The sequence below is a fragment of the Solea solea genome, chromosome 9 (assembly GCF_958295425.1).
Source record: "Solea solea chromosome 9, fSolSol10.1, whole genome shotgun sequence".
Classification (NCBI taxonomy): domain Eukaryota; kingdom Metazoa; phylum Chordata; class Actinopteri; order Pleuronectiformes; family Soleidae; genus Solea; species Solea solea.
This window is the reverse complement of record NC_081142.1, coordinates 23,741,452-23,769,218: the sequence shown is the minus strand read 5'-3', so window position 1 is coordinate 23,769,218 and position 27,767 is coordinate 23,741,452. Positions and strand designations below refer to the sequence as shown.

Here is a 27,767-nt window from a genome sequence, read left to right as displayed (position 1 = left end):
TCCACGGAGCTATGATGTGTTTAATGACATATGGAAAATCCAGCTCAACTTCACAAAAATAACCATATTCTTTCTGGAAATATAATCATAACATACTGAAAAAGTAATTGAGTTCAGACACGTTCAGACACACATTCATTTGATTATTAAAAAAAATAATAATAATAATAATAATAAAAAAATACTTTTTTGATATTGTCAGGGCCAGCAGAGAAGGCCCTGCTGGCCCTGACAGCCCACCACTGAACAAATCAGATGTAAAAACTAAAGAACACTACATTGTATACAGTGTCACATTTATTAATAGCTTAGTAGTAAAAAACACCAGTATGCAATAAAGTTTGATAGGTTATGTTAATCATGTTTCCCCTCCCACCACACTGACAGACATACGCTCATATGCAAGTGGGCAGACAGGTGTGCGCGTAAATCAAACACAGTATCGTCTGTAAAGCAGCTTTTTGACAACTAATAAAAACATGTAGCTCTAACACAGTTGGAGATGTAGGAAAATTAAAGTTAAAGAAGGGTCAATGTGAACTACCTTCCACCAATCATATAAACATTTGACTTTTAACTTGATAGCATTTAACAGTTTTTTTTTATATATCATTTTAACAGCTTTTACAAATTTTGGACACGTTGTCAAGTTATGCAAATGTAGTTATATCTATCTAAAATGTATATAGTCAAAGAAAAAAGAAAGCAAACAGACAGAACTATAAACATGGCTTTGGACTTTACTTCAGTCTAGTTGTTCAAACTCACTTATAAACATAGAATAGGGTCCATGTTGAAAAATAACCAAAACACCCCGTCTGAATTTTACATTGCAATTTGAATAGACACATCAGAGTACGGGGGTATAGTAGACATGTGGACTTAGAAGGAAAATAAAGAGTAAAATTAAATCCTCAATAAAAAATAATTTGCCAGATTAACAATCATTTCTCACCTATTCCCAATGTATTGCTATAAACATGCAGTTCATGATCAGCCTGGATCCATTCCCCCGGGGTTTAATGTCAGAATAAGATGCATGGGATGCCTGACCAGATTTATTGGCCAACTGTGTCTTTTCTGTCATGAATATCCACAGTTAAGTCTACCTACCATCAGAGAAATCTATTCCTACACACATCAGATCACCTGCCACCATTAGTCTCAACCACCGCTGCTATGCTGATGACACCCAGCTTTACCTCAAAACTAAAGCATTTACTCAACTCCCTCTATAGTCTCTTATCAAGTCCTTATATGAAATCATATCTTTCTGTGGCTGCTACATCTGCTCTGCCCCAGACGTCCACAATCTGGATGTCCTTTCCTTCCAATCTCAAATCAAAGTCACCACAAAATCCACCTTTTAGTATCTCAAAAAATATCTCCATCCTCAAGTCATCCACTCTCCAACTCTGTGGTTGGGAGGTTCATTCACACATTTATCCCTTTCCACCTAAAAAGCCTGGGTGAACCCAGCTGAGTCTGCCAACAATTCCAGTACATTTTGCAGGGTAACAACAAAGTCTTGTCAGGTACAACCAGCAAAGACCTGGATCAAGTCCAGAATGTGCAGAGCTTAGCTTTCAGAGTTCTCACCCAATCCAAGCCCTGGCAGCACATCATCTCCACACTCCAGTCTGGCTTCCAGTCAAGTTCCATTTCACACACAAAATACACCTCCTCCCCAACAACCTTGTATTGATCTATTCACCATATCACCGATGATCTGATTGGATCTTATTTCTAATTGTTTGTGTATTGTTTGGTCATTGTTAGTATTGTGTGTTAGTTGTTTTGTAGTTTAGTGTTTAGTGTGTTTCCGTGTTTTCACGGCAGGGATGGTGTCTGCTGAGACGCTGTCCCTGTCCCTGAAGCACGGAGTGCGCATCGTTCCTCCGTCCACTGTGACGGTGGAACAGGTGTTGTTGGCGGTGGGAGATGAAGTGGGACACAGGAACATCAGCTACGCTTCCCGCATGAACAAAGCGGTGGTTGTGTTTTTAAAACAAGAAAGCGATGTAGCTAAGCTCGTGGAGAGCGGCCTCGTGCTCAGCGAGGAGTATATACAGGTGTCACCGTTGGCTGTTCCTTCTACAATACCTGCTGGAAGTTTTTAAAGAGTCTTTTAGCAAAGGCACTCTGCCAGCTTCCTGCAGGTGTGCAGTGATTGCCCTTCTACCTAAGAAGGGTGATCTGACATCATAGAAAAACTGGAGACCAGTCACTCTACTGTGCACGGACTACAAAATTTTATCCAAGTTTTTATCAAACAGACTGAAAGTTTTTATAAATGTGTTAATTCGGGCGGATCAGTCCTACTGTTTCCCTGAAAGGTCCATGGTAGACAACTTGTTTTTACTGAGAGACTGTATGGATGTATGCAACATGTACGGAATGAATGTTGGTGTCATCTCCATAGACCAGGAGAAAGCATTTGATCGTGTTGACCACTCTTTTTTATTTGACACACTAAGAGCCTTTGGTGTTGGGGAGCACTTTCTCTCATGGGTGAAATTGTTGTACAGTGGGGCATGTTGTGTGATAAAGGTGGGCGGGGGTCTTAGTAGCCCAATCCCAGTAAAGAGGGGGATCAGGCAGGGCTGCCCCATTTCAGGCCAGCTCTATAGTATGGCCATTGAGCCTCTCTTACATAGACTGAGGTCCCGGTTGAGGGGCCTCTCTCTACCAGGGCTGACTGACCGCTCCTCTGTGGTGATATCGGCATATGCCGATGACCTTAATGTCTTTGTGAGGGACCAAGGCGATGTCAAGGGCTCAAGACACTGGGGGTGTTTCTAGGCCACAGAAAAAAAGAACTGGGAGGGAGTGCTGGAAAAGGTTGAAGCCAAGTTGTAGAAGTGGAAATGGCTGCTCCCCCAGCTGTCCTACAGGGGAAGAGTCCTCATTGTCAACAACTTGTTGCCTCTGCATTATGGCACAGGTTGCAAGTCCTAGTCCCACCATCGGGTCTGATAGAACAATTGCAAAGACTGCTGTCGGACTTCTTTTGGTCGGGTCGTCACTGGCTGCGGGCTGCTGTCCTGTACCTCCCTGTGGCAGAGGGAGGGCAGGGCCTTATTGACATCAAGGCCAGGATAGCTGCCTTCAGACTACAAACTGCTCAGAAGCTGCTGTACAACTGCTCTATCTGTTGGAAAGTACCTGCCCAACTCATTCTACAGAAGGGCGGAAGTCTTGGCCTCGACAAACAGTTGTTCCTGCGGGACTCTCATTGTGGTCTCACTGACGTCACTACATTTTATTGGTCAGTGTTAGAAGCCTGGAGGACTCTGGGCATCAGCTGCCCTCCCACCACTAAGCCTGGACTGTGGATATTTGAGGAGCCACTGCTGGACTAAAGTACACTGTGAAAAAAGGACAAACAATGGTGCTCATCAATTTTTGAAAAAGCCAGAAAAGCCAGGTGTCAGGTGTGGGCTGGACTGAGCCGGTGCTCTATCTGAAGGCACTGGTCTCTGCCAGGCTCAGGATAGAGCATGCATTTTACAAACTGACATGTAATCTGGGGTTTTTTAAGGCTGTTTGGGGCATCAAACAGGTCCTGTGCTCAGTGGGTGAGGATGGCGCACTACAGGTTAATTTTTAGTTTTGAGTGAGTGAGTGAATGAATTGATTAATGTTGACTAATTGTGAAAAAAAAAGGGTTTGAAATTAAAGTTTTCTAAAAAGTCAAAAAAGTCTTCTTCTTTCTCTGTCTCTCTGGTTAATGCTTCTACTCCTTTCTCTGTTTCTCTGGATAATGCTTCTTTTTCTTTCTCTGTCTCTCTGGTTAATGGTTCTTCTTCTTCGTCTGTATTTCTGGTTAGATTCCAGGCACAATTTCATTTGTATCTGCCGGTTGCTTTTCCTCTGTGTCAGGCTGATCAAATGATTCATGTAATACATCTGGTTCTACTAATGGTTTCACAGCGGCTTCATTTAGATGATCAACTGAGGACTTTTCTGACACTTGAGCTATATTCTCTTGGATACCTACATTGTTTTTTATATCAACATGGACCAACTCACTCAGGTCATCTCCTTTTGTGTCCTCTTGTGATGTGAAGGTAATCACATCCTCTGATGCTGACTCTTCAAATGTACCATCTGCCTTTTGCTGAACTGCATCACTGCTGTCCTGAAACAGATTTCTCATCTGGACCTCTTCCTTTGAGGGTAGATGACATTTTATGATTTCAGCAGGAGTGAAGTTATATTTAATGTCAATGGTCTTGTTCTCCTTTTGTGAATCAAGTGTACTTGCCTTTGGAAAACCAGCGGGATCCATTGTTTGTCCTAAAGTAGTGAAAGTTTCTTGGAACTGATTTACACTGGCCTGCTGAACACCCACTGTACTAATTCCAGCTGGCCACATCCCAGCCACTTTTGGCTGCCCAACACCAACTCCCAAAACGGTAAGTGGCCTGAACCCCATCTGCTCTGGCTGCCCACCCCACATTTGCCCACCTCCATTACCTGCAAAAACACCCCCATTTTTAACAGTGTGTCCTGGCAGAATGCCATACACACTCTTCTGGGCTGCTGTGCTCTTTTACCAGGACAGCACCTCTGGGCAAAGTACCCTTAGATGAGCCTGAACTCACAGGATCTGTCGCACTTGACAAACTTTTCTTAGGTTTCTTTTTATCCATCACATAATTACCATTGGTATTTGATCCTACGACTTTCCAACCCTCTGCACGGAATGAGCCCTGGGGCAAGTTTATGCTACCAGGTAGCAACTGCATGGGGCTGACAAGTCTGGGCGGGCTAGCAGAGCTTTTGGTGCTCTCAAAGCCATGCATAACTAGCCCAGGAGCAGGAGCAGGGGCTGTGGGCATATTGAATGGGACTCCAGAAGCAGTCTGGGACCCACTGACTACATACAGTCCTGGAACATTGGCTCCATGGGCCCCATCTGCCAAAAGAACTGTGGTCTGCAGCTGTGGTTGAACTACGTACTGCATGGGTTGTAGCATAGGGCTGGTGTAGTAAAGTGGCTGCTGCTGCAGGACAACAGTCTGAACCGGAGAAGGCAAAGTAGCAGTGTGATGGATGTTAGATGACTGATGGATGTGAGATGACTGACTGATGTTAGTGAGCTCAGACTGAGTTATTTTCATGGGTGGAGGTTCAGTTGGTTTGGTGACGTTAACAGACGACACTACCTTCTCTGTATTCACATTGGCTAGTTTTGTCTCAACAGTGTGTTGTGTGTTGATTACTAAATCAGCATCTATGACTTTGCCAGGCAGGGACGGTTTTGGTGTCGGAGGTAAACAGATGTCTGCAAGAGTCTTGAACTTGGGCTCTAAGTCATTTAGGAACTGTAGGTCATTGTCAGGCTCCAGGAGGCTGCAGCAGCCCACTGAACCAGCACAGGAACCTTGTCCCTCATAATTGAACTGCAACAGACCATCCTTGCCCAGCTCAGCAAACATTGCATTCTGTTAAGGGCAGAGAAAAAAAACAAATAACAGTGTCAAATGACGCTGGGCATAGATTTACATGTTGAAAATGTGGTGAAAAACAGCTTCATATTTAACTATCATCGTACCTCTGTGTAGTAGTGATCGAGAAAAGACCGAGGTAAAGCCATATCCTCATAGAGATAAGTCGACTTTTGAGTACCAAATCCTAGCTTCGTGAGTTGCTGCGATTTGCTGCTGCCGCGGTAAAATGATTGCCGAGCAAACCTGTAGCCATCGACCTCCATGAAGCTTTGGCTGCTTTCCTGAAATTTCGGCACGGATTCATTATAGTATGTTTTGGGCTGGTAGTTTTCCATGTTTAATAATCTCTGCTTTTGAAAGTTCATAGGGACACTTTGGAGTGGGACTGCCTAAAAAAGGAACAGAGGAAACATCGTGTTATTTATTGTCGCATAATAACGTCTTGGATCAAAATTTTTTTTACTTAACACTAACATAATGACGACAACATAACACGTTTTCAAAGTTAAATAATAAGTAATTCCAGAATTATCATATTTCAGTGACACACGTGCAGTAAATACTGTACCCCAAAACATACAAAACATGTCAACTCCTGGGCAATAATACCATTATTTTACTCATTTTTTAATAATTGTTGTGCTAGTTGTATGTTTTCACCATCTACCTGCCAGGGACTGCAGATCAACCCTAGTGTTAAAGCTGAACTTTGCAAATCGTAGTTGGGAAGCAAAGGGGATATCATTTCTCCTGGGCTGAAGATGTTGCTACTTTGGGCTAGCACCTTCGTTTATTCTGGCAGATGATGAACACACAGATGCTTCACGTGTCAGGAGGAGTCTGGGCATTTATTTTATTGCCATTGGCACGGAACATTATTTCCCTCCTTTGTCGCTGCTTTATGCAAACTGTGTGCGATCGCCAGCAGCAGTCCAGAAGCAATGGTGGCTGTGAGCAACAGTGTCACTTTCATTCAAATGGAAAAGGTTCAGGAGTCAATTTCTGTAAAATAGAATAAACAAATGCCAGCTCACCTCGCCTTTGCCCTCAGTGTGGTAGGACATGAGATGTTGTTTAGTGTCAAACGGCAAATCATTAAATTGATCGGGAAACAGGGCATCTTTTCCTCCGCACTGACAGTACAGTAGGAAAAGAAGAAGTACTGTGGAGAGAAGTACACCATTCACATCAGTGAAGCTCAAAAGGATGAAGCGATTGTTTTCAAAAATAAAAGAAACAGTTTTATCACCTAGATGTGTCCTTTCTAAAATACAGTCATCATTTTCTTTGATAGATAAGTTATAATCTAGTCCTACTTTGCTTTTATGGCGACAAAAAGTCTCTAAAAAGTTTCTTGATTAACGCTCGACTCACGCAGCAGTAAGCACATTGCCAGGAACATCAGACCGATGGCTGGGGCAGCGAGCTCAGATGAAGGCGTTTGCAGTTTCCTGTAGCACGTCTCTGCTGTCCCACAGGTACAAACATCAACGTGAAAAACCTCCTTGTCTGGGCAGGACAGACCCTGATTGTCCGACACCTCCACTTGCAACTTGTATGTACCGGGCCACAGAGCCTCCTGAGAGTGGAGGGCAGCAGTCGTCTCTGCAGGAAAAACCACAGTGTGGATGTCACGGCTGTTAAACATGCACTGTATGATCATTATGATAGTGGAGGAAGTAGAGCAGAAACAAGACTGGAACCTTTCCTACTCTATGCCATCATTAAAAACTATTTATTCAAATACTTTTTTTTTTGAATGTTTGTTGTTGGAATAATGTCCTGCTAGCCATAAATAAATAATATTGTCAGTCTCTTGTCAAAGCTCCAAGGTTAGCTTTACATATACCAGAATTCTGGTAGAAATGTGCCAGGCCTGCATGTGGCGCTGTGGCGCTGCCATGGAAGTATGCCAGTGGGGGGGCATAAAGCTTGCACACTGTGCGCTAACTCCAAACACAAGAAGAACAAGATGATGACAACAAAGATGGCAACAGTATACGTGAGTGGTGGGGCTCAGTGTGGAAAAAAGTCCATACGATACAAAACTCTTGTGGATTCTCCTAAACTCTGGCCTGTAAGAAAACACTAAAAATGGTTGTCTGTGTTCTTACCATTGAGGACTTCCAGAACCCAGCTGCCATGAGTCCCCTCAGATAGGATTCTGAACGTGAACGGCGCAGCGTTGGGATAGGAGTCCTCGTCCAGGCCGGTTACGTAAACCATTTTTTTGTTCGAGCACAGAGTGACGTGGCTGGTTTTGAGAGTGGGGCAGTGGTCGTTGAAGTCAGAGACTTGGATGGCGATTGTTCCTGTTGCTGTCTTTGCCGGCATGTCTGAGGACACAATGAGTCAGCGTAGTTAGTTACACAGCAGTGTGCCTGTAATGCCACATACAATTAAAACTGTAGTGTGTAACTTTTGGAGGTGCAACTAAACCCCTAAACTGGTGTCAAGCAGTGGTTAAAGTATTGAAATTATCCAAGCTGTCACTGTGACTGTTAAACCTGGCAGTGGAGGGACAGTTTATTTACCTGAAGGCTTTTATCTGGTTAGTGATGTTTTATTTCATAAATCATCTTTGACAGCTATGTTTATGAAACTGCTATTAAGTTAATTTGTAGGTGTTTTGAAAGAGACAACATGACCACACTGGATGTGTGAGTAGCATGTCTTCGTCTTTATTTAGGCCGGGGGTGCCCAAAGTGTGGCCTATAATTATTAATTTTTTTAATATGTGTGTAAAGCACAGGTGTAAATGCAGAGCGATGCTCCTCATATAGTGCTTTCAGTCAGAAACCAGAAACCAGAACCTGGTGCTGTTCTGGAGCCTCAGAACCAAGGCCCACGTTCAGAACCGACCCATGTTCATATCACTTTAAGAGGAACTACAGGGACGTTACTCTGCGTTACTCAGGCAGAAGTAAACACAACACCAGCACAATCTCCAAAACCTTTCTCACTGGTGACGTCATGGTTTGCATGGTTCCATCTGAAAACCAAGAGCTAACAGTGGTCACCGTTACGGCAGGAGGTCAAGAGGTGAACAATGTTAACCTGTGTAGTTGTGGTTCTGATTGTTTAAAAAGCTGATATTTATTGTAATGGAGGTACCTTACAAAATAATATTTTACAATGTTAAATAACACATTTAAATGACCAGGACTTTTAAATGTAGACTTTAATCTACATTTAAACAATAGAGCACAATGGGTGTTTACTTTTTGCCCACAGCTCACAATTAAGAGAGAAAGAAATTTTAGAAACATGCAAACTTGTTTCATCATCTTGTTCTTCTTTGACTGACACACACACAGTGGTTTGGCAGGTTCAGTCATCGAGATTTGTGTGCTTTATGTCAGTAATTATCTTTTACAGCTGCGTTAACTTCCTTTTCATCGTTATATATGACGATGATGTCAAACAGATTATTCAAGAAAGACAAGACAATTGTCCACAGCAAGAGATGTGCAGTTCTCAGAAAGTAAAGGATCTAGTATCTTTCTCCACGGTTTTAATATGTACTATATATCTGTTTAAAAACTCTGAACCACATTTCAAAGTAAATGAAGATTTTCTGTAAACTAAATTGCTAATAAAGTTTTTGACTGTGATTTTTTTTTTTTGACAATTATTTATTTTGCGTATCACTCCAGAATATACACACTTAAAGTTATGGTTATTTAAAAAAAAAAAGGCAAAGTGGATGAAGAATTGTTTCTTGCTACGAAATTTGCATTTTAGTCTCAACACTTTTCAGCAGTAGTGATTCCAATTTTTTTTAAAATAAGTTTTCATTTGTTTTCCCACTCCCACTTTGTATTTGTTATTTTAATCAGATATTTAGCCTTACTTTGAATATAACATATCCTCCCTGTGCAATAGCAGTACACACATCTGTAACCCAGGCCCAAAAACGTATAAAATGATAATTTACCTTTAGTTATCGCCACAATCTTGGCGATGTACATTCCATTCACCAAGAACGGTGACTCCTTGTCAGGTGCTTTGTTGAGTTTGATCTCTGCCGTTTCTTCATCGATGATAAACCAGTGGTCTGGATCATAGGCTTTAGCATAACTGAACAACAACAACAACAACAGCAATTTCGCTTATTAGGCTTAGTGGATTTCTTCTTGATCTTACGTTAAAGTTCAGTTTTTCCACACACAATACTGATTTACTATTCAATTCAATTAAATTTTATTTGTATAGCGCCAAATCATAACATACATTATCTCAAGGCACTGTACATAGACAACATCAAGGAGAGCAGAGAACCCCAACAGTTCACACAATGAGCAAGCAATAGGCATCAGTGGAGAGAAAAAACTCAGGAAGAACAGGAAGAAATCTCTGACAGAACCAGGCTCAGAGATGTGCGGTCATCTGCCTTGACCGGTTGGGGTGAAAGGAAAAATGGGGGACAGCGGAGAGGTGGGGGACAGAAAGGGGGGAGAGAAAGGACAAGAGGGAGATGAGGTAGAGACAGAAGAGAGAGAGAGACCAGGAGCAGATACACAACAACTGTATCAGGTTACAAGTTTATACAGTTAATGATATCGACTTTTTAATTATAGCACAATAATAATGGTGATGATACGTATGATAGCAGTAGCCTCGAAAACTGGATCTTGATCCCACAACTTGCATGATGAGAATACAGAGAGAGAGAGAGAGAGAAGGAAGGTAAGACACAAACTAGGGAGAGAAAGAGACAAGGTTAATGACATATAAAAAGTCATAATCATATCCTGAGTGTGAGAGAGTGAATGTGCGTGCACCACAGGAAAATCCCCCAGCAGTCTAGGTCTATAGCAGCATAACTAAGAGATGGTCCAGGTTTTCCTGAACCAGCTCTAACTATAAGCTTTATCAAAAAGGAAAGTTTTAAGTCTTACTTTAAATACAGAGAGAGGCTCCGCCTCCCGAACTGTCATTGGGAGCTGGTTCCACAGGAGAGGAGCCTGGTAACTGAAGGCTCTGCCTCCCATTCTACTCTTACAGACTCTGGGAACCACAAGTAAACCTGTATTTTGTGACCTAAGGGGTCTATTAGGGTGATAGGGTAAGACTAGGTCTTTCAGATATGAAGGGGCCTGACCATTAAGTGCTTTATAAGTGAGGAGAAGGATTTTAAATTTAATTCTAAACTGTACGGGGAGCCAGCACTGGATATATATTGTCTCTCTTTCTAGTTCCTGTCAGAACTCGTGCTGCAGCGTTTTGAATTAACTGAAGGGTTCTAACAGACTTGTTGTAACAACCTGATAATAAGGAGTTACAGTAATCTAATCTAGATGTAACAAAAGCATGAACTAGTTTTTCAGCATCCTGTAAAGACAGAATGTTACATTCGGGACGGATGGGATAAGTGGAAAGTCGTGTGCCTTGCTACACTGGATGTAGAGGATGTAGAGGATGTAGAGGATGTCGAGGATGTGTACATATTCACATTTATGATGATCGGAATGCTCTCCCTGGGATGGGGAATGTTCCTGCAATACCGGGAACTGAGAAAGATCGGCAGCGAGATGACCAAGGAATTGATCGACGTGAAGGTGGAAAGCGCAATAACAAAGAGAGTCATGGTTGGGCTGCGCGCCGACGTCTCCACAACCCTTGAGCACGTGAAAAGAATGGAGAAGCAAAGCGAGGCAAATCCTACAGATGAGATGGATGACTAAAGGGAAAAAATGATGCATTGACCTCTATTGATTGGACTATTTTGTGACTTTTGGGAAGTTGAATATGCCAGGCAACAAGTCGAGAATGTCACGCGCGACGGAATATCATGGACACGACACACATGGAGTCTGAGTTGACTGTCTAGAGCTAGACTATATCTCTAGACTATAATAAGGATAGATTAATTTGAGTTAATATAGAGCTGTTAATTAAAGGAAACACATCTTTAAACAGCTTGGTGGGGATAGGATCTAACTGACAGGTTGATGGCTTAGATGATGAAACTAATGATGTTAACTCAGGGAGATCTATAGGGGAGAAACTGTCTAACTGTGCACCTGGTGCTTCTAAAGCTCTTGTGCTAAAAGATGAGTCAGTCCCAATATGAGGAGATGATCAATTTTTTCTCTAATTGATGTTATTTTATTCAGAAAAAAGTTCATAAAGTCATCACTGCTCAGTGTTAAAGGAATAGATGGTTCAGAGGAGCTGTGGCTCTGTGTCAGCCTGGCTACAGTGCTGAAAATAAATCTATGATTTTTCTTATTTTCTTCAATTAGAGAAGAATAATAGGCAACTCTTTGTGTATGGCTTTTTTGTAAGCTACAAAACCATCTTTCCAGGCTATATGAAATTCCTCTAGGTTATTGGAATGCAATTTTCTTTCTAATCTATGTAATGTCTGTTTAAGAGCACAAGTATTGAAGTTAAACCATGGTGTTCGTCTCATCTGATTCACCACTTTCTTTTTCAGAGGGGCAACGCAATCTAATGTAGTGAGGCCGCTGTACTATTAACAAGGTAGTTCATTTGTTGTAGTTCATTTGTCATTTGTAGTTCATTATTGTACAATTAAATGTGAGTAAATAATGATCAGTAAGGAGAGGGTTTTGAGGAACTATGTTTAAGTTATCAATATCAATACCATAAGTTAAAACAAGGTCGAGGGTGTGATTAAGGCAATGAGTTGGTTTATTAACGTGTTGAATAAAACCAATTGATTCCAAGAGCGACTTAAATGCGCAGCTAAGACTATCACGGTCAACATCTACATGGATGTTGAAATCCCCTACAATTGTCATAGTCTGCTCTGCGCCTTTCCTGCTCTGCTGCTCTGCCACACCCCTCATCAGCTAACTGCTTCCACCTGCTGCTCTCACCTGCTCATCATCTCCAATCAAGTTAGTATATATGCAGCTTCTTTCCACTCACTCTTTGCCAGATTGTCTTCGCTCTCATGCCTGACTCTCTAGCATTCATACCTGGACTGCTTACCTGGTATCGACCTGATCTGCCCCTGACCTTTGCTTCACGCCTCAGCCTCGGTAAACCCACCTGCCTTCTGTCCCTGACTATGAGCTCTGCCTGCCTGTTTCCTGCTATTCGTGTGCCTGCGGCTGGGTGGCACTCAGCCTGTTCCTGCTCTGTCAAGATCCCCCTTCTCGTCAGCTTCACCTCGCCAACTCACCTCCTCTGCAGACGTCAGTTCTGCCAGCTCCATTTCAAGTTCTGGATCCTCACCTGAACCACTCTCCCAGATATCTCCCTTCAGCTGTGAGTTTGAGCGTTTTCCCCCTTCGCCACACTTGTTGAGCAAATTGAGACTGTGGACAATTACGTGCTCGCGAGTCCCAGATTTCTAGCCATCCTCTGCTAACTTGCTCGCCTAGCACCTGGAAGACCTGGGTTTGAATCCTGCCATACACAGCTGCTACACTCTGCTGCTTCTTTGGTTTGGTGTCAAATAAAGACTCTTGTTCAAGTAAACCTGCTTGTTTGTGCTGCAATTGGGTCCAGTCAATACCCGTTAGAACAATTATGATTTTATCTGTCTTAAGCACTAACTCGGATAAGAACTCAGAACTCTGATAGGAACTCTGAATAAGGTGCAGGTGGACGATAAACTGTGACTATCATAATTGGTTTCTGTGATTTCCAACTAGGATGAGCTAGATTAAGAATAAGGCTTTCAAACGATGAATAACCTGGTTGGGATTGATTAATAATCTAGTATTAAAAATGGCTGCTCCTCCTCGGCCTGAGCTTCTAGGAATATGGGTATTAGCATGAGTGGGGGGAGTTGACTAATTTAGACTAATGTAATCTTCTTCATGTAACCAAGTTTCAGTTACACAGAATAAATCAATACAGTTGTCAGAAATTAGACCATTTATTAAAACAGATTTTGAGAATTGAGACCTTATATTTTAATAGTCCACATTTAAAAGTGGTATTATTTAACTCTATTTTATTGTTGGTACTAATGTTTATTAAGTTAGAATGTCTAACTCCTCTTCTGTTTGTTATTGATTTATTTACTTTAGTAGGTCGAAGGGCAGACACACTCTCTATGGGGTTTTTAATTGGTGACTGTTCAAAAAGAAGCACAGAGAAGCATGAAAGACTGCAACTCTGTGTCCTGGTCTCAACTCTGGATTGTCATGGGTTTCTACTATTGTTTGGTATAACTTTTTTTGGTGCAGATATACAGATATGTCTTAAAATGTCAATAGTTTTGTTTGGTTAGTCGAGTTTTAATATCCATATATATGTTTCTAGAATATGTGTTCTCTCGAGAATGAGCTCTCTATGATCATTTAGCACTTTACCACATGCATTTACACCTGGTATTACATGAAGTCGTGCTATCATATGGACTCCTCTTTGCTTTTCAAAGTAGGGGAAGTCGTCATCTTCGAGTTTTGATTGAACTCAGTTCGGATGTTTCCGCCAACCTGTCATCCAACTGAAAGGTAAATGTGAGTCGTCTTGGCCCCTGAACATGGTAGGTGTAGGTAAGTTTTTAGTGCACCGGCATTTTTCAACTCAACTAGACACAAGGGTTTGTGAGGTAAGGGTTAGGGTTTAAAAAAAAATTAGCCCGTCGCGTGGTATCGTGTATAAAAGTCTAACAAGGGAGTAAAACCTATGTTGATTGTGCCAAAGTACCAAAACTGCCAGTACAAACCTCAATGAAGCTACTTGATGACGACACACCCAAGGTACCATATTGCTAGCATTTATTTTAGGGGCACATATTTTAAAAACATGGGTCGACTAATTGGTTGTGGGCCACATGGTTGGTGTAGTGGTTAGCGCTCTTGCCTTTGCAGCAAGAAGACCCAGGTTTGAGGTTGTTGGTTGTTTGTCTCTATGTGTGTGGCCCTGCGATGGACTGGCGAACTGTCCAGGGTGTACCCCGCCTATTGCCCTATGTCATCTGAGATTCGCACAGCACCCCCCACGACCCTCTGGTGGAGAATAAAGCGGTAGATGATGGATGGACCAATGTGTCGTAATTCCTGCATACGAGCCGTAGTTATGTTTTGATGGAGGACAGTCTCCATTACGCTCACGTAGTTGTTGTGGGTGGAGGTGTCTCAAACCACCTCCCAAAGTTGTTTGGTCGATTGGATAACAATCCGTCCAAGTGGTGCAGCACTGTCTGATTGCAATCCGATCACACTAAATGCATATTAATACCCGGTGTAAAGGGAACCTTTGACGGCTTGACTTACTTGACATTTTCTGCTGGTTTTCCTGTGTCTGGATCAGTAGCAGCGAACACTGTGATCACAGAGTCTGTAGGATCTTTATCTGGATCTTCTGACACAGGAACAATCTTGGTGTCAGGTATGAACGCTGGATCCTCTGGCATGTTATTCACAGCTATCTTGCAATCAATTCCACCCAGTGCATTAGTATTTGCATCCACTCCAACTCCAGCACCAGCACCAGGTCTGACGGGAGCACCACCTTCTCCAACCTGAACATCCACATTCATCGCAATAGGACCACCCTCCCCAAAAGGTGCTTCATTTTTAATCAGAAGGCTAAGCTCAAGATTTTGGAGTTCCTCAAAGTCCACAGGCTATTTGGTCATGGTTCACGTTCAGAGAGAAAGAAATGGGCAACAACAAACAAGTGTTAGGAGCTGTCGCATAATGAGTTACGGTCACTGCAATGAAAACAAAATGAGCTAGTCTAAATACCTTGATTAGCTTCAGGACGCCCTCATTTGTTTCTCTGTCCGTCTCAATTGAGAAGAGATTGTCCTCGTTTCCTTTGTCGATTGAAAAGATGGTCACCCAGTTGTCTGAGTGCTCAAGGTCCTTGTCCAGAGCTTTGATTCTCATCACAACAACGTCAACAACATTTTCATCCACCGAGCCAGAGCACTGCAAACAGAAAATAATAGTGAGGACGTGGGCCATTTTCATTAGAAAACCAGTGGAGGATAGTAAAATTCATCGTGTGTACTGTTTTTGACCGTCTCCCACCACTCTGAAGTGTAAACACTGTCTCTCCTTTGAAGTGTGTAGGTCTGATGGTCTCAGTGCAGGAAGTGGACAGGTCAAGGTGGCTCAATTGTCATGTGAAAAGACCCCATGGTGGTCAAAAGGTCCTCAGACAGAAATAGCATTCCCTTGTCAATTTCAATGGATATGTGAATTTGAAGTGTCTGTGTTGTGGTTGGATATTTTGGATATAAGGGACAGAGCTCCCATTCACCGTGGAGTTGGTCTGCTTATCAGAAGCTCCCACACATCGGCTGTGTGTAACTTACTGGCTGTATTTTCTACTTTGGACGTTTCAATAAACTGGTATGTTAACCCTTCATTTCTAAGATTGCCTTGTTGAGACTTCTGTTCTAAATAGTTAAGAATCTGTTATTGAATATTTATTTAGACATTTTCAACGATTGGTTAACTTAAATTCACTGATATTTAAAAGTGAAGTTATTTGTTTTGTAAATGGAGTCAGATTAAATAAATATTTACTTTTCTTTATTTTGAAAAACCTCTTCCTAATGCCGAAAAAATCCTGAAAACATGCACATGAGTGTGGTGTATTTAGTGACAGCACTGTTGAAAGCAGGCGATCGTGAGCCGAATCACAACCACGTTCAGTGGTATTTCAGTTCAGTGATATCCTGTCTGTTAACCGTTAGAACACGGAGCATTTAGGCTGCTTTTTTCCATTACTATGTTTAATCGTACAGTATATACAGAGGCATAATAATGTGCAATATAGAGCGTCTTATATCCTTTTTTCACCGCCAGTCTTCTCCACGCATCATTTGTTGTGTTTGCGTTGTGCTTTTATTTAGATGTTGTTATGCAAATAAACTTCTTTAGGACAACAAACTCTCTGATGACATTTCAGTGACATCGCCGCCTCGAGACAAAGCACTTATATCTTCTCCTCATCTCCTTGAACTTCACTGTGTAATCAGCTATTATCGCTGTGTAAGCAAACTACTCATGTTACAGTTTCATAACTACATTTAGTTTATGACCTTTCACTCTTAGGATGTGGAAAAGCTTCATAACGGCTAATTCACACTAAAATGAATGGGTATAACCCTTCTTTTACTAAGTTCTCTCTTTAAATTAAGCAGACAAAGACTTTGCTTGTTCAACCAGGTCCTTAACATTCCCACTGATACTGATCAGAGCCAACATTGATAAGAAACCTGCAAGCATTGCACAGCGATTGCCAATTTCCCACTGGTGAAAAATCCCTTAACTGATGTGTGGCCCATGGAAGTCTTATAAAAGTAAAATCAAAGAAACTTACGGGTGTTCTCTACTGTTACACAAGATCAAATGTGTGTGGAGATATTCCTCACCTCAGATTTCTCCAGAGTGGGGATGTTATCGTTAATATCCACGACCTTGATCTCCACTGTTCCCGTCCCAAATAGCCCTCCTGGTGCTCCGCCCAAATCTCTCCCCATTACAACCAGTTTGTACAAGTCATAAGACTGTCAGGAGAAAAACAGTGAAACCGAAACCATGAGCTGCACAATCTTAACTTCTCTCACTCCATGAGACAACTGTTCAAAGAAAGTTGTTGGGCAAAAACAGTGCTGCTTTATTTCGTTTCGCTCCCAGTCCAGTTTTCAACGCACAACACTATTCAAATTTTACAAAAGTGCAATTAGTTGATCATTGATTTTTCTAGAAAAGGATTGGATCATTATGCAGATTCACGCTGTCCTGTGTTAGAATGTAGATGAGTTGTAGATTGTAGATTGAATCAAAATTATTTTCAGTTCAAACGTTTTCTCAGCCGTGTATTATGAGGTATCCACACTAAAAAAACGTTTTCCATAAACACAACATCGCTTCAAGAAGTGTGTTCATCTACATGGAATCCCCCAAAACCACTCTGTAGATTCACCAAATCCAGAGAAGAAAATGTTGAGTCGCGCACTTTTTGAAAATAAAGCAATTGTCATGATCTGTTACCTCTGTTAAGTATCTTGTTTTGTTTCTCCCTTCATGTTCCATGTCTTGTCTTCCTGTTTTATTTTGGAAATCACTCACCCTTGTCTCTGTTTCAGGTTCCTGTCTACCCCGCGCCCTTCCTTGTTGGCGTGCACCTGATCCCTGATTGTGTCTACCACACCTGCATCCTATCACTCCCTAATCAAGCACTGCTTATATTCCCCTCTGTGTCTTGTCTTGTCGCCAGTTCGTTGTAGTTCATAGCTCACGTTCCAGCACTCACAGCCATAGTCTTGTCTTCTCGTGTTTTTGAACCTTGCCTGCCTTTTTTTGACCTTGCCTTTTTGCCTGACGTTTTTGTACCTCTGCCTGATCTCTTTGACCTCCAGTGTACCCAACCTCTGCCTGGTATTAAACTCTGTTACTGACTGATTCGTGTTCTGAGTCCTGCCTTTGAGTCCCTTGTTCTGCTCAGCCATAGTTCATGACAGCTTTATATGAATAAGTATACATCGCAATCAAAGAAACGGATGGAATGAACCAGGAGGACAAACACAAGACACAAACAAGGGGACACTACCAATATTAGTGACAGCACAGCACAAGAGAGTGATCTGGGATTTTTAGTATTAGTTGTAAACATGAAAAAGCATCGGTGTGTGATAAAATCGCTCCTGATTCGAGAAAAAAACTAAAGCGGATTCTCCAGAACTTGTCTTCAAGTGTACGGGAAGCAGTTGCACTCACCTCTCTGTCAAGCGTCGGCTGTTTGACGTACACTTTGCCTGTCTTCGCGTCGATGGTGAACATGCGACCTGTGCCTGCTGGCTCCTGGCTGATGATGCTGTAGGAGATCTCTGAATTAATATGTCCTGCTTGGTCGTCATCTTTCCCCACAATCTGCATGACAAAGGTTCCTGTAGTGGATCAAAAAAAACAAAAAAATCAAGTCAACGTCCAGTGGGCTCGTTCACGTGGACAAATACTGTAAGGCCACGATGTTCAGTTACCTTTCTATACAGATCACGTCTGATGGTTCAAGTTCAAAACTACTAAGTGTCATGTGATTAGCACTGTTTTCATGTTCGTTTGTGGCCACGTTCATTAGAATTGAAGTTAAAAATTCCTTGATTCCCTCCACTTTAGCTTGAGCGACGTCTTGTGCAAGATTTAGGACAATTTAGTGGCAGAAATGGAATATACTACCAATAATATGTTTGTATAAGCATACAATTGCTTTATAATAAAGATTCTTAGGTACTCGTAACCTTAGATGAAGCCTTTTATGCATACTTTAGGTCATGGTCTTGCCATCTTGTGCTGCAGTGTTTCTAGCAGAATAAAATCAGTTTTGTATGGACTTACTATGTACTGTAAATCAAGACAAATGGCTCCACCAAAGAAGAGAGAGAGAGAGACTGAAAGAGTGTTTACATCCTTGGCCACCATAGTTTCGGTAAAGGGAGGGGTGAGCAAAAGAGTCACTACTAGATGTCACTAACTCTTACACACTGGTCCTTTAAACCTTCACTTTTGACATTGCATCATTTTCTGACTCTAAAATGACATAACAATGACATCGCTGTCATGAATAATGAAGATGAAATGGAAAATAATCCTGTTCTCATGCCTCAGGCATGTACTTCCACATTCATATGGATCATTTACTGATCAACATAAGGTTTGGATTTTCCTTTTTTTTTCTCAGTTACGTGTTCAGATATCTCTGAAAATGATTTTCTACAGAACATCAATTTTGCTGACCTTGATCTTTACTTGATCATCATCAAATGTTCATTGTGTGGAAAAATGTTCTCAACAAATTGGAGATTATTCTCAATATCTGCATTGACTTACAACAACACCACAATAGTTATGATACCAGTGTGGTCCTCTGGCAATAAACATACATTACAATTTTTCACCTTCACTAAAACCAGAGACTCAAGTAAAAGTACTGTTACTTTAAGATAATAACTACTCAAGTAGAAGTAAAAGTACTCATGAAAATAATTACTTGAGTAAGAGTAAAAAAGTATGCAGGGAAAAGTACTTAGTTTCTCCGGATTTATCTTTGAAATATTCAGAGCAACACAAATAGTACAAAATAGACACAACATAATATAAAACAGCAATGTTCAAATTAAGATATGTTAAATAATAATATTTGAAATAAAACAATAAATACCGTCTTCATAATAAAATAAATAACCCTTGAAATAAAACAATAATACATTAATTAAACTTTGGGAAATTAAATACATCACCCTTTAACTAAAAGTACAATAAATTAGGATTATCCAATTCAGATACAATGGCACGGTAAAAGTTTGCCGCTCAGCTGACAGCTGAAACCCGGTGTCCGGAGTGTACAACAGAAGCATGGAGACAGGAGACCAGAGACCAGAGACTCGGTGTCGGACACGGTGAACAACGAGCCACTGGTGGGTTTTAAATCCACTTGGTGCCGAAATATGCGGCTCCAAGAGAAATCTGTGAATTTCTCTGTGAGATGAATAAAGTATCTATCTATCTATCTATCTATCTATCTATCTATCTATCTACCTGTCTAACAGCTGAGCGGCTAACAGCTGGTGCTGCGGCACGGAGTCACATGACAACACTTGTCATGTGACTCAACTGGCTGCATTTGATTGGCAAGATTTTGTCAGCCATGGCCGACAGGGAGAGAACTAGATCGCGCAAGCAATAAAAAAAAAAAAAGATATTAAAAAATAAAGTAATAACCGTCACTTGGAACGGCGTAAAAGTACCGTTCTTTCTTCAAATATATACTCAAGTGAAAGTAAAAGTATGTTGCAAAACCACTCCTAAAATTACATTTTATCCAAAAAGTTACTCAAATATTTGTTAGTAAATATAAATATTTAGTAAATATAGCGCGTTACTATCCACCTCTGACTAAAACACACTAGAACACATGTTTTGTCACTGAAACTGCTCATCTCAGACGACTGAGAGGAGAAGCAGACACTAGACACAGTGTGGTCATTTCAAAAGTCCAGCATTACCTGGTTTGCTTGCCTCTTTGATGCTCCCATATTGCTGCTCAAAATATGGAGCGTTGTCATTCTGGTCTAGGACTGTGACCACCAGCGGGATGTTCTCTTCTGCTACACTTCCATTTATGTATTTAGCAACTCCAGTCAACTGCAGAAGTCACATGAAGAGAAAGGGCACAATTAGTGTATAATGTGTGACTGGATTTGGGCTGATCTCAAACGAAAGATGGTAGAAACATTTGTGGAGATTTCTTTGGTTGTGCCTCTGGTGGTCCGACATTGTACTTTGGGTTCAGTGGGTAAAATAGTTAAAACTGTCAGAAATTGTGCTACTATGACCTACAGTAAGTCTACTGACTAGCAAATAAAAGTGCAACATGATAGTCTGGCTATGAGTTTCTGAGCTCATGTTTGTCTTGAATATGTTAAAGATGTGCATCTCCATTTCATTGAGAAGCAAACAGGAACTTCATTTTGGGGTTACACGCATCACTTAGGACAGTTTTACAACATGTTCTTGATAGAAGCCTGTAGGCCAGTCCTGGATAAGTCTTGTTGAAGAAACACAGAGACTTCCTGTAAGTGGCACCACTGTCAAACCTGTTGTTGTTAATATTATTATTAATAATAATAATAATAATAATAATAATAATAATAATAATATTTAATAATACTAATACGCCTCGGGATCCCTCAGTCGGAGCTGGTCAATGCGGCTCAGGAAAAGGAAGTTTGGGGTCCCTTGCTGAAACTGCTGCCCCCGCGACCCGGCCCCGGATAAGCGGAGGATGATGATGATGATGATGATGATGAATACTAATATTTACAATCATGTGTTGTATAGGATGAGGATGTTAGAAAACCTTTAAAAAGTGTGGTCCTGCTCATGGAGGGCAGAGTTGGACTGAGATTGTGCTGAAACACTCGCTCAAGCTTGTAACAAATAGAGTTCTCTTTTTTCTATACGAGCCTACAACCATCAACTCATCACCTGCTGTTCTTAAGAAGAAGGAAGCCTGACTAAACGACAATGCAGTTGGACAGACCTACAACCAATCACGTCGTCGATGACGATGTATTGAGAGCAACGGAGAACATGTCAGCAAAGGTGCTTGTTGTGGTTTTCTAGCAATAATGACATATAACAACTTCAAACTAAGCAACAGCTAAATGTTGGCTGTTTACAAAAGCTGGCAAGAAGTTTCAGAATTTTCTGAGATTCTGTAGTTGGCCAAAAACAGCGTCCTTTCCAAGACACATCTGTAGAGTGAAGCTACCTCAATGGCAGACTCAGCAACAGGAGCAAAGCACCAGGTTAGAACCAGCAACCACTCTCATTTCATCTGTGATGCGGCTTCCCTTAAAACCTGTTATGAGAAGGGAACTTACGTTGTAGGATGAACATTTCTCGCGGTCCAGTTTACCAGTGATGGTAACAAAGCCTGTTTCATGGTTCACCAAAAAGAGGTTGATGGGTGGTTTGTCTGCTCCCGGTCCAGAAAGATAGTAATACACTTTTGTAGTGAGTTCCTGATCGGAGCGAATCTAACAAGGAAACACAATTTGAATTTGCATTGATCTAATTATTGCTGTTAATCCCAGAGACACAGGATTAGTGACTTTGAGACTATAGGACAATTTTTACTTAAAAATTGCTGATTAAGACATTGTATAGTATTGATATTACAATAACTGTGCTGTCCAAACCTAATGAAGCTTCAAGTCAGTCAAATGCAGAATCTGAGTTCAGTCAGACATAATAAAAATGTATTACATATATAACATATTTGGGGGCTTTGACATCATCCATCCAGGATGGCTGTTTTTTTTTAAAACATTGTTTTTGATGAAGAGAAGTCAAATGACCTTGGCGATGAATGGCTTGTGGATGTAGCTTGTTGTGTTCTCCATCAACTTGGAAGGAGGACGAATCCATGCTCTCTTCTTCCTCACAAGTGTCTTATTCTCCCCCTTGGCCTCAGTGCTGAGAGTCTGAAACAAAGCATATTAGTGGTATTAGTGTTATGTTCTTTTCTTTTCATCTGAAGTGTTAAATCTTGTGGAAAAACCTTCAATAAAATATTGAAAGTCTTCAGCTTTGGTTAAAATCCATATGTCCAAAATGTAAATATAAATATTTATAATACTTGTATAAATATAATATAATAAATCTTTCATGGGAGACTACTATACCAGTTTGCTGTAGACAACACTTTTTTGTTGCTGGAGGTTAGTTTGTTTTTTATATCCACTGTTTTGAATAAGTTATCATACTATAATATCTATTTATATCCGGGTTTTTTTAATAGGCCAGACTATAATGTGGTAGGACATCTTATGTATTGCCATTTTCTCTTAATTGTCTACTTGTCTTTTAGTTTTCTTATGTATTCTTATGTAGCTGTTAGACAACAGTACAACAAGCACTGCTCTCAGTAGGCAATATACTTATCCTTTATTTATACTGGACAATGAATTGGATTTACTCTGTTTTACCGAAACCTGGCATAAACCATCAGATTACGTCGCACTCAACCAAACAACACCATCTGGATACCTTTATTTGGACAACCCCCGCCCTGACCGTAGGGGGGGAGGCATCGCTGTCATCTACCACAACAGACTCAATCTCCGCCCCATCTCCATTCCACCCACATCATCATTTGAACACCTGGTTTTCCGACTTCCTGGTTCTCGGTCACTTCTCATTGCCATAATCTACCGTCCCCCCCAAAACTGTTCATCATTTCTCTCAGACTTCACAGACTTCTATACCCAGCTCTCTTCTATCTCTCCATTTATTCTCCTCCTTGGTGATTTCAACATCCACATCGACACTCCGAACTCAAAACTGCTGATCACACACCAACATCTACAGGATTTACCGTTTGTCCTCTGTACCTAATAAAATGGCCAGCAAGTGTATTATTTCTTGTCTAGTTGAAGATTCTTTATTGCCAAACGCTCATACACCATGCATTACAAGTCAAACTCAGCTTTGTATAACAAATCTAAGTGTTATATAATTGTGTCATGTTATAAAACTTGCTGTACGTGTATTTGTGACCTCTTCAGGAAAATAAACGCTGACCTTGTCATGACCAGGAGTCCACATGGAGACTAAATGGGGCACACCCTCGTTTCTGAGGAACTTGGCTGTTGTTGTCACTTGTTTACCGTGACCTTAATCTGTTTTGCATCTTTAAAACATCCCTTTCTCATTCCCCTGTTACTGATCACGGTTGTAAAAATATGCTGCATTAACCGTCTCCATTTCAGCTCACATTGATCTGAAATTGTGGTAAATATGCATGATTGATTGACTTGATCTTTCATTGGTATTTACTATCTACTGCAAACGTAGTACAGCCTTAACTATAACGCACAAACAATATAGCCTCTGCTAAATCCACAGATCAACTCTTTACCACAGACTTGTCAGTGAACTACCTGCATGAGAAAAGGTCGTAGACTCTGGCTGCAAAACAAACCCCTAATGCAGGGGTCTCAAACTCAAATGACCTGTGGGCCACTGACGGTCTCGTCTGGTCAGTGCGGTGGACGTTATGAGCTCATATCATTTTTTTTATATGTATTGCCTCGTGTGAGCTTTTCTGTCTTTTACTTCTTCTGTCATTTTTACTCTCTTCTGTCATTTAAAAATAAAAACATATAGAAATGACTCGTAACAACTTGATATTGTTTGGAGGGCCACATGAAATCGATTGGAGGACCACATGTGGCCCCCGGGCCGCCACTTTGAGACCCCTGCCCTAATGCAAAGCCTTATATGTGCCATACTTTATTGTCTATTTTCCTCAAAATTAAAATGTAATTTACAAAATTGGCAACATGTTCTGCTGAAGAAGCCCCAAAAACCAGCGCTGTAGACGCTACAATATCAAATAGGGCAGTAACTAATGGTTATTTTCATATTATATTTTGTGACATTTTTCAGCTTCTTAAATGTGAATATTTTCTATCGATTAATCTGTCCATTATTTTTGTAGATTAATCGTTTGGTCCATAAAACCTCATAAAATATTGAAAAATATTGATCAGTGTTTGTGAAACCTGGAAATGACGATGTTCTCAAATGTCTTGTATTCAGTTTGAATGATTTCTTTGTTCTATGGAACAAAGAAACCAGGCAATGTTCACATTTAAGAAGCTGAAAAATCACAGAAACTAGTTTTAATTCTTTAGAAATCACTCAAAACTAATAATTTAATAATCGTTTATTCCAGTAATCGTGTAAGCCCTAATATCAAGTAGACCCTCATTTTCCCATAGACTTTAATTACATTTTGTAGTGGCTCATCCTGTTATAATCACAGATAAACATATTGTGTGATTGCTTATATACTACTACTACTACTACTACTAAACATGAGAGCACAACTACTGCAGAACAATTTCTTAACTGAAATTTTCCATCAGCATTAACACAAGCGTAAGAATAAGGACAATAAACACTCACCAGCACTACCAACAGCAGCAGGAGGACCATTTCTTGGCTGTGTGGAACCATGAGTGCAGGGGATGTCAAGTCTGTCTGTCCTTCCACTGAGCGTGCCGACGACTCATAACGGACGACTGAGCACAAACTGGTTATCAGTTCCACTGAAGTCACACCTCTGTTGTCTTAATACACCCACATGCCCACCACCTCCTCCTTCATGTATGCTGTAACTAACAAACATACATGTTTTTTTTTGTTTTCTTTTTAAATGTGTGTCTGCTCACTGCCGTACAGTTTTGAAGGTCAGAGTAATCTAAGGCCTCAGGGTTGAACACTTGTTCAAACTTCCAGGCAAAAGACACTCCAAAAACAGCACTGTTTACAAAATCATCCGCTATTCTTCTCTCCTGCAGATTAAGATTTAAGATTGGATTAAGAAGAAGCAATCCTGAACAGAAAAACAGGTTTTAGGGGTGGAATGTTATGTTTGATTCACTTCTGAAGAAGCCCAGTGAGCCGGCTTCTTCAGAAACGAATCATTTTATGTGGGCATGAAAAGGTGAATTCAGTTTGTTATTTGCAGAGATCAGATTGGTTTCTACTTTAATTTGCCTGGACTTGTTAAAGTCACACAAAACAACACGGTGACAGTCACAAGCTTTCAGAGCCACACTTGAGTTACAATTTTTTACAATGTATTGATTTATTTGTTCTCCATTTAGTGATTGGAGTCATAATCATTGATCTCTTCTAGACTTTGAATTTGTGTATATTCTCACCATAGCACTCGCATCATGTCATGATTATTTTACGGCTTCTAAGTAGTTATTGTATTGGATGGTTGGTTGTGCACACACACACCAATGACAGTTTCAGCTGTGGACTAAAGGATGTAACTGTAGCAACAAAGCTGTTCATCTGTTCAACTCTTCCTTAAAGATACTTAAGGAAGATTTCCTTCAATCTGAGTATGTTAAGTACCAATCTGTAAATTGTCTGCTATTGCTGTTCCTAACTTATTCCTATTATTAGGGGTCATGGACCTGTGCAAGGGACAAGAGATAAAAATTAGCCTTTGACTATCATCTTATATATTAACATTTGTCTTATGTTCATTGATTTACGCCGTCCCAGTCTTAAAAAGTGAGGTTTGCTAACGTCATTCCTGGCTGATGGTCAGGTGATGAATGCTTGTCATAGTGCTGCACTTAAAGTGACTCAGGAAATTTGTACTGCTGCTAAAAAAGAAGATGAAAAACAGGGTTCAAACACCTTTGTTGACATCAAATTCAAGTATTTTCCAGGACCAGTTTGGCTTGTTTTCCCTTTCATTGTGGGCTTCATCTGTTGTTGAACACCTGTCACAACCGAACAAGGACTTGAACCCAATAGCACGACTCAGAGACAACTTCCAAAAATATTCCAATTTATTGGACAAAGTAACAAATAAAAATCACTCTCAAAAGGAGGAAAAGTATCAACAGAAAATCACTCTATCGAGGAATCACTAGATAAGAAAAAGGCAAAAGTAACAAATTATAATCACTCACTGGGAGGAGACAAAAGGTTTGGGCAAGGTTCCAAATCAAAATCACTCTTCACGAGGAAAAAACTCTGATGGCTCAAAAAGGGACAAAACAAAGTAGCAACTAAGAAAAGCAAAAACCTTACAAACAATTGACGTGGCATGGATTGGCGTGGGTTCTCTGGCATGACAGACAAGACGAACTGACGCAGGGCAGAGGGAAGCACAGGCTATATGTAACTCAAAGTAAATGGGGAACAGGTGGAAACAATCAGGGCGGGGAAGATAATCAGACTGGCGGGAAAACTACAGGGGAAGGGCAAGTTATCTGAAACAAGAGGAAAGAGAGATGTCAAAATAAAACAGGAAGTCACAAAACAAATAGAAGGCAAAACTAAACATAACTTAACACAACTTTCTGGATATGACAGTACCCCCCCCTCTAGGGACGGCACCTGACGGCCCAGATAACTGAGGGTGGCGTCTGTAAAAGTCTGTGATGAGGTCAGGATCCACAATAAAGCTAGCAGGAACCCATGATCGTTCCTCTGGACCGTAGCCCTCCCAATCCACCAGGAACTGCCTGCCCCGGCCCCTGTTGCGCACAGCCAGCAGAGCCTTGACTGAGTAGACAGGGCCGCCGTCGACCATCTGGGGAGGTGGAGGGGGTGCGGCTGCGGGCACCATGAGGCTTTCCTTAACCGGTTTCACCCGGCTGACGTGGAAGGTGGGGTGGACTCTCATGGACCGGGGCAAACGCAGACGGACAGCGGAAGGGCCGATGACCTTGGACACTGGGAAAGGCCCCACGAACCGTGGAGCCAACTTCCTGGAGGCGACTTGGAGAGGCAAATCCCGCGTAGAGAGCCAGACCTTCTGGCCAGGCTTGTATACAGGAGCAGGTAGGCGCCTCCGATCAGCAGCCCTCTTCATGCGGTCCACACTGCGTAGGAGTGCCTTACGGGCGGCTGCCCAGATGCGGTGGCATCGCCGGACCATGGCATGGGCCGACGGGACGATGATCTCCTTTTCTGTCTCGGAGAAGACAGGGGGCTGGTAGCCGAAGACGCACTGGAATGGAGACATGCCAGTTGCCGAGGTGAGAAGAGAGTTGTGGGCATATTCCACCCACACCAGCTTCTTGCTCCAGGAAGCCGGATTCTGCGACACCAGGCATCGAAGACAGGTCTCTAACTCCTGGTTGAGACGTTCCGTCTGGCCGTTGGCTTCTGGGTGATAACCAGAGGTGAGGCTGACGGTGGCTCCGATGAGCTTGCAGAACTCTTTCCAGAACCTGGATATGAACTGGGGCCCCCGGTCTGAAACAATGTCTTTGGGAAAACCATGAATACGAAATACTTGAGTCATCATAATCTCTGC

General features: G+C 41.4%; 1 protein-coding gene across 1 annotated transcript; it reads right to left on the bottom strand.

The window, feature by feature from the left end:
* Positions 1-8: 8 nt before the first annotated feature.
* On the bottom strand, positions 9-25,771 carry LOC131466042 (desmoglein-2.1-like). Its single transcript, XM_058639097.1, has 14 exons — positions 24,881-25,771; positions 22,267-22,392; positions 21,790-21,945; positions 20,410-20,548; positions 18,125-18,294; positions 16,777-16,911; positions 15,137-15,322; positions 14,663-15,015; positions 9,394-9,536; positions 7,571-7,792; positions 6,831-7,061; positions 6,491-6,618; positions 5,561-5,845; positions 9-5,450 (listed from the first exon to the last, which is right to left on the bottom strand). Exons 1-14 carry the CDS (start codon positions 24,929-24,931, stop codon positions 4,500-4,502), a joined length of 3,276 nt encoding a protein of 1,091 aa, XP_058495080.1. The 5' UTR covers positions 24,932-25,771; the 3' UTR covers positions 9-4,499.
* Positions 25,772-27,767: the final 1,996 nt, after the last annotated feature.

Coding starts and splice junctions, on each gene's coding strand:
- LOC131466042 (XM_058639097.1), bottom strand. CDS start 24,931: ATGGTTCCACACAGCCAAGAAATGGTCCTCCTGCTGCTGTTGGTAGTG. Junction 16,912..18,124: donor AGCCGACGCTTGACAGAGAG/GTGAGTGCAACT, acceptor TTCTCCTGACAG/TCTTATGACTTGTACAAACT. Junction 5,846..6,490: donor ACACTGAGGGCAAAGGCGAG/GTGAGCTGGCAT, acceptor TTCCTTTTTTAG/GCAGTCCCACTCCAAAGTGT.